At 37.8% G+C, this 7462-nt stretch overlaps 2 protein-coding genes across 2 annotated transcripts in view; both read left to right on the forward strand.

The window, feature by feature from the left end:
- The first annotated feature begins 981 nt into the window (after positions 1-981).
- Positions 982-3732, forward strand: LOC107585044 (ATP synthase F(0) complex subunit C2, mitochondrial-like). The gene is made up of 5 exons (XM_016271878.1): positions 982-1084; positions 2391-2438; positions 3001-3075; positions 3147-3334; positions 3410-3732. The coding sequence occupies exons 2-5, from the start codon at positions 2400-2402 to the stop codon at positions 3522-3524; spliced, it is 417 nt and encodes a 138-aa protein (XP_016127364.1). The 5' UTR covers positions 982-1084; positions 2391-2399; the 3' UTR covers positions 3525-3732.
- Positions 3733-5627: 1895 nt separating this feature from the next.
- The window catches only part of ube2z (ubiquitin-conjugating enzyme E2Z), an 8229-nt gene continuing 6394 nt past the window's right edge, over positions 5628-7462 (forward strand). The window contains exon 1 of the mRNA XM_016271876.1: positions 5628-6273. Coding sequence (XP_016127362.1) covers positions 5966-6273 — 308 coding nt within the window. The 5' untranslated portion in view covers positions 5628-5965. The remainder of the gene's footprint in view (positions 6274-7462) is intronic.

Raw genomic sequence — 7462 nt, forward strand, 5'->3', positions numbered from 1 at the left:
TATTCGAGCCGTTCATGCCAGACTGGGGAGAGAGGTGTTGTAATAATGTAAAATATGTGAAAAATAATGTGTTTCGAGCAAACTAGTATGAGAGCCTGTTCTAGTACACCCCCAAAACAAAATCAAGACTTTGTAAAAGAGCAAAATAGGACCCCTTTAAGATCTCCAGAAGTTTTTGTATCACAAATAAAATTAGAGAGCTATCATTTAAGATTGTTCACCGTATTTATCCTGCAATTTATTTTATGATTGTATTTTTTACAAAATTATTTTGGTCTTATTAGTTTTTTTTTTTTTTTGTTAAACAAAGTACGACTATTGAATTGCAACTCAATAAAAAGGATGTTTTATTTTTATTTTTTATTTTTTTGTATACTGTTGACTGCAAAATTTGGTATGTTGTGAATTTACTCATTATATATGGAGAATTCTTTATTCAGAAAGGTAAATGGGCAATGAAAAGCATAATTTTACTCATTTTAAAATAGAAAATAGGTCACTACCTGTAAACGTTAAAAGAAACAAGAAATAACAACGCGAAAAATAAAACTGTAAATTATTTTAAAGCCTTAAATCTACTCTTTGAATAATTTGTAATTATTTGTACTTGTTTACGGACATGTGATTTTCTTATTGCTTATTTTTTGTTTTCGTTTATTGTTTTATTTGTTTTTATATAATTTATTTGTTATTGCCTTTGTAAGTTCTTTCTTCTAAAAACTGCAATTAAAAAAAAAAAGATTACAAAATCTACAAGGCGTGATTTCCACCCTAAGCAGCCAATAGAAACAGGGGACACGGGAAGCGATTCATGACTTCCCCGGCGTTCTTCCTTAAATCATTTAAACCAATCAAAGAGAGGCCGCCTTCTTGACAACGTGCATGATTGGTTACGTTGTTTGTGTTGACATACCTTGTAGCCAATCAGAGGAGGCAAACGTGACCCTCTGCCCAATCACAAACGAGGACGTAGTTCCGAAGTTTATAAATGACAAGGTGACAGTTTTCACGGAGTACTCGTTGCTTCTAAGTTAGCTGCAAGCTTGTCCCTGTAACCCCGGGCCTTGTGTGTTGTATCTAATAGGTGAGTCCGGTTTACTCTACATTCGTCTAGAGATACATAATGGGCAGCTTTGCTTTTGTTAAGCTGTGAAAGTGTGCGGAAGTTGTTGATCCGGCTCAGATAACTACAGTGCCATTCAGAGAAGCGCGTTGCTAAAGCTACGCTAGCCGCTTGTCAAAGTCATTTCATGGGAATGAATGAATAAATCCGTTTGCGATTAGATTTTAGGACCCTAACACGTCGAGCAACCGGTAAATAGCACAAATGCGCCTTAGCTTCGAGATTTATAGTGCTTTTTAAATGCAGGCAGGTTTTATTCACATATCGCTCGTGACGCTTGCAAAATGTCTGACTCGCGCTGGGCCCTCAATCTGGCGCTGCGCCTAAACCATGCAAGTGCATGCATTTTTATGCTACAATGAAGTGCAGCTATAAATTATGTCTGTTTCATGTTGTAAGACGGTTTACATGCGTTTTAAGTTTCAATAAAAAAAAACAGTAAAAGCTATTGGTGACCTTCACTCTACAGCCTGTCCGCCTGAGCAGTTTCCAGGCAAGTTCAACACCTAAAGTTTAAGATTAGTAATCTTGGGAAAGATTATTAATGTCCTTTCGTACTTAATAGTGTATTTTGAAACTAGTATGGACTTTATTCTCAGGCTGTTCTAAAGGTTATCCATACTGTGACCGAAAATAAGTCAAAATAGACAACCTAGGTAACTTTGAATGGCAAATATGTAATTAAATAAAACATGCATAAGAGGAAAATATTTAGTACAGAATTTATGGCTGGATTTATGCTGCTAGTGTCGCAATGTGGACTGTTCAACAGGCTCTGTCTAATAACCTCAGATTTGATGGCTTAAACTATCCCTCCAATCTGTACATCTTATTGTGGGTAAAAACTTGTATTACCGTAGTCAAACATCCAGCCCATGACCTCTATGCTGCCATGTTTGACCACTGACCTCCAGGGGATGTGCTCTTGGGCTGAAGCAGTCTTGCATCCTTTGGTTGGATGTTCACATATCCGAGCAGATCTAAACGGATGGTCTGTATGCATATAAAGAGTCTTTTGGTTTGGATGCTGATGAAATTCTGGAACTATTTAATATCTCATTTGCTTTCTCCGAATGGCATGGTCTTAAATTGGAAGTCTCTTCGGTCGCTAAGTGAGTTGTAACTTTTAAGTCTCAATGGCACAAACCTCTCCTGTCTTTGTCGCTTTCCATAAACATCACTGTGTATAGAACACTAAATTTCATGCCATGCTGTGTATGACACTAGTGCTTTTCTTTCACCGGTCTAACATCTTTCTTCTCCACAGGCTCCAAACATGTACGCATGTGCTAAGTTTATCACCTCACCTGCTGTGGTATGTATTCAGTCTCAAATACTGTCAGTCCATTGACAGTCTCAGAAAATGACCTTAATGCCATGTCTATCTAGAGGCATGTTATGAGTATTGAGTAACTTCCATGGAAGTGATTGGCTACATTAATATTAGTTCTAACCACATTTATAATCATGCATTTAAAGGCTTGTGTTAAGTTTACGTTTATGAATTTAGAAGATGCTTTCATTCAAAGTGACTTGCAATAGAGGAACATAAGGAATTTTTCACAAAGCCATCAATATTCATAGTAAACGATGCCAGGTTTATTCAGAAGCTAGATTAAGGAGCTAGAGAAGTAAAGAAATACCCTCACATTGTTGTTGTTTTTTTCTTCTCTGCAAGTGCAGAGAAGTTTAACAACTTTAACAACTTTAAGGTTGTTAAAGTTGATAACATTAATACCGATTGGGTTCTTGTACTCACTCACATAAAATATTTGTATCAGAAACATGCTTTGTGTTCAGGTTTGTTAATAGAAAAACAATGCATATCATATTGACATTAATTTGGTTCTCATTCTGAATTTTTTTTTCTCCCTCAGGTCCGTGGAGGATCCAGGGTTTTGGCCCGGCCTGTTTCAGTGGTGTTCAACAGACCAGAAGCAAGAACTGAACAGGTAAAAAAAAAGTGCCTTCCATGTGACTTGCAGCTTCTCTTGCACATACTTATATTTCTTGCCCTTCTCAGGCTGCTCTGTTGCCAGTCAGTGAAGCCAGCCTTCTTAATGTAACCCGGGGCTTCCAGACCAGCTCTGTATCTAGAGATATTGACACAGCGGCCAAGTTCATTGGTGCTGGTGCTGCCACGGTGGGTGTGGCTGGATCAGGAGCAGGAATCGGGACGGTGTTCGGCAGCCTCATTATTGGCTATGCCAGGTAATCAGCCTCTTAAACTTGGTTTATTTGTTATACATGTAGCTTGTGCCTAAATGGCTTTTTCTCAATTTACAGGAATCCCTCCCTGAAACAGCAGCTCTTTTCCTACGCCATTTTGGGCTTCGCTTTGTCTGAAGCCATGGGTCTGTTCTGTCTGATGGTGGCGTTCCTCATCCTGTTCGCCATGTAATTTGGATGTCTTTTCTCTCGCGGTTCGACTCCCTTGATCTGGAGATTGTAACTCTGACACGCAGTTTAGGCCGTGGCACCGCCATTCCAACAAAACTACAAGAAACTCTCCGTTTTTATGTTCCCCTGTACCGTTTTTTTCCTCTATCTGAAAGTTTTATGTAAGAACTCACTTCACATAAGGCCATCTGAATAAATGGTTGAAATCAGTTTGCTGTTGCTCTTGTTTTTCCGCTTTTTGGATGCCATGTAATTTGGATGTCTTTTCTCTCGCGGTTCGACTCCCTTGATCTGGAGATTGTAACTCTGACACGCAGTTTAGGCCGTGGCACCGCCATTCCAACAAAACTACAAGAAACTCCGTTTTTATGTTCCCCTGTACCGTTTTTTTCCTCTATCTGAAAGTTATGTAAGAACTCACTTCACATAAGGCCATCTGAATAAATGGTTGAAATCAGTTTGCTGTTGCTCTTGTTTTTCCGCTTTTTGGATCCAAGGTTGTTGAGGAAAGGTAGACTAGGCTGGTGTGTTTTTAAAACTAATATTGGATTTGGGGAATGTTTATCAAAAAATGTCCTTAAATAGAACTTCTGACAATGACAATTTTCTTTTTTGGGTGAAGTATCCCCTTAATACCTCCAGATTAGTTTAATAAAATATTTAGCAATGCAAAAATACATGACAATCATTGAGTTTGCAATGGTTTCTGGAAAAAAAAGTACTTAAGGTCTTACAAGATGACACCTTATGCAACGTAACAGATTACCCCCCTCATCTCAGTTCCATCAAACCGCTTAAACCAGTCTCGGTTGGTTTAAACTGAATTTTAGTTTAAAGCTTCACTTATGCGTGTAATAAAAGTATGTTAGTCTTAAGTAATGTCCATAGTCACTGCTTTGCTGTAATTAATTGCTACTGTAAAACTAGTAACTCCTTGTCATAAAAAGCTTTGTTTGAAGGACATCTCATATTTTGTTCCTAGAGAAACCAATGTAGAAATGTTGTCGGTAGCCAGGGTTACCTGCCAAATATTTTGTGGGCACTCGGTATTGAAGTTATCCTGTCATATGAGCTTTCCAAATATATATATATATATATATTATATATATATATATAAACCTTGCTACGTGTACTGCGTTCCAGATTAGTTTAATAAAATATTTAGCAATGCAAAAATACATGACAATCATTGAGTTTGCAATGGTTTCTGGAAAAAAAAGTACTTAAGGTCTTACAAGATGACACCTTATGCAACGTAACAGATTACCCCCCTCATCTCAGTTCCATCAAACCGCTTAAACCAGTCTCGGTTGGTGTAAACTGAATTTTAGTTTAAAGCTTCACTTATGCGTGTAATAAAAGTATGTTAGTCTTAAGTAATGTCCATAGTCACTGCTTTGCTGTAATTAATTGCTACTGTAAAACTAGTAACTCCTTGTCATAAAAAGCTTTGTTTGAAGGACATCTCATATTTTGTTCCTAGAGAAACCAATGTAGAAATGTTGTCGGTAGCCAGGGTTACCTGCCAAATATTTTGTGGGCACTCGGTATTGAAGTTATCCTGTCATATGAGCTTTCCAAATATATATATATATATATATTATATATATATATATAAACCTTGCTACGTGTACTGCGTTAGGCTATAGGCTAACCGAGACTTGTCATAGCACTTGCATTTTATTGCTCTTCTGTTGATTTTGATTGCTTCTAATGCCCTTATTTGGATAAAAGCATCTGCTAAATGACTAGGTGTAAATCAAAGCGAGCGCGGCTAATGTAGACCGATTCTCTGACAAATGACTCGTATGAACTGATTCGTTTTAAATGAATCGGTGAATAAATAGAGCGGCCAATATGGTCCGATTCCCGGTTCTTTTTAATGAATCAAACACTTACGAATGAATACGACTCACTGAACCTCAAGTTACTGTTTGACTCCAAATGAACCAGTAATGGTTACTGTATAGGACTGTTTTCATATGACAGTTTGACGTGTAGTTTAAAAACACATTATTTAGAGTTTTGTTATACCGAAAGAATCGTTTGAATCCTGAATCTCCTTCTAGGAGTGCACCGCTAGATGGCACTATTTCCTTCTAAACGAGGAGGAAGTGAGGACAAATGAAACAACGCTGATAAACAGGCCAGGCCAGACGAGGAGAAGCTACGTTTATGCGCGTTTAGACTCAGTTACTCACTGATGCGAATGATAAACGCGTCTCTAAGCTCAGCTAACTTTACTTCAGATAATAGGTTAAAATCGGCGCTGCTTTCGCCATTGGGTTGGTATAGTTGAGGTCGGACGAGGGGAAAGGGGAGAATATGTAGGAGTCATTTCTCTCTTCCTGCCCTGCTCCTCCACTTGCCTCCGAGCGAGGAGAAACTGAAACTGCATTGGTAACGGATTGATCTGACAGCGGCTCGGTCAGTTCATCGACGATGGCGGATAGCGTTGGGGAGGAGGCCAACGGGTCTGTGCAGGGCCACGGGGCGCAGCTGTCCTCGAGTTTGGGTAATTCCGTACCGGGCCACTCATCAGCCTCGCCGCCTCCGGCAGACACAGGCCTGGTCGTGCCCTCAGTCCCCGTGATGGCCGTTCCTCCGTCTCTGCCGACCGGTATCGTGTCGGGGGTCCCGGCCGGAGCGGGCCTCCTGTCCCAAATTCACGCCACCTCCTGGGATCCCACGCTGAGCACCGACTGGGACAACGAGAAGGCGTCTCCGCAGTGCATTCTCCGGATAAAAAGGTAAAGCTGGGCTGTCATGTAGCGCTGTATTTGTTTTGGGAAATATAAGACAACTTTTTTTTTTAAGTTAACCAGCGTGATATTTGCATTGTTTGTTTACTTTCCAGTCCAAACATATGGTGAAGGAAGTAGGCTGTGTGTGTCCCGAGAGCTGAATAAACGCAAACTTCCGATTTAATATTTCACTGCTCAATTTTGATTCTCGGCACATTATATATGTGACCCTGGACCACAAAACCAGTCATAAGGGTAATTTTATTTGTACCTGAGATTTATACATCATCTGAAAGCTGAATAAGTAATTCACCATTGATAAATAAACCATTAATAAAAAAATAAACCATTGATGTATGGTTTGTTAGGATAGGATAATATTTGGCTGAGATACAGCTATTTGAATATCTGGAATCTGAGGGTGCAAAAAAATCTAAATATTGAGAAAAATCGCCTTTAAAGTTGTCCAAATGACGTTCTTAGCAATACATATTACTATTTAAAAATTAAGTTTTGATTTATTTACGCTAGGAAATGTACAAAATATCTTCATGGAACATGATCTTTACTTAATATTCGAATGATATTTGGCATAAAAGAAAATTCAATATTTTGAACCATTCAATGTATTGTTGGCTATTACTACAAATATACCTGTGCTACTTATGACTGGTTTTGTGCTCCAGGGTCTCACGCGCATATATGTATATATATATATATTAGTCATTTAGCAGACGCTTTTATCTAAAGCGACTTACTAATGAGGACAATGGAAGCAATCAAAATCAACAAGAGGGCAATGATATGCAAGTGCTATAACAAGTCTCAGTTAGCTTAACGCAGTACACATAGCAAGGTTTATAGCATTTTTTTTATTATATAATATATAAAAATAAAACCGATAGAATAGAAAAAGAATAGAGCAAGCTAGTGTTAGAGGCCTTTTTTGCTTTTGTTAATTGTATAATAAATAAAAAGAAAACAAATAGATAGAATACAAAAAGATTAGAAAATATAGTGTTTTTTTAAAAAGAAAACAAGCAGTAAATGAATAGTGTAAGTCTAAAAGAGACACGTTTTTTGAAAGAATAGAATTAGAATAGAGATTTAAATTAATTACAATTTTTATATATATATATATATATATATATATATATATATATATATATATATATCATATATGTAATTCTCTATC

This window comes from Sinocyclocheilus grahami, unplaced genomic scaffold (genome assembly GCF_001515645.1).
Source record: "Sinocyclocheilus grahami isolate Dianchi unplaced genomic scaffold, SAMN03320097.WGS_v1.1 scaffold66.1, whole genome shotgun sequence".
Classification (NCBI taxonomy): Eukaryota; Metazoa; Chordata; class Actinopteri; order Cypriniformes; family Cyprinidae; genus Sinocyclocheilus; species Sinocyclocheilus grahami.

Coding starts and splice junctions, on each gene's coding strand:
- LOC107585044 (XM_016271878.1), top strand. CDS start 2,400: ATGTACGCATGTGCTAAGTTTATCACCTCACCTGCTGTG. Junction 3,076..3,146: donor CAGAAGCAAGAACTGAACAG/GTAAAAAAAAAG, acceptor TGCCCTTCTCAG/GCTGCTCTGTTGCCAGTCAG. Junction 3,335..3,409: donor CTCATTATTGGCTATGCCAG/GTAATCAGCCTC, acceptor CTCAATTTACAG/GAATCCCTCCCTGAAACAGC.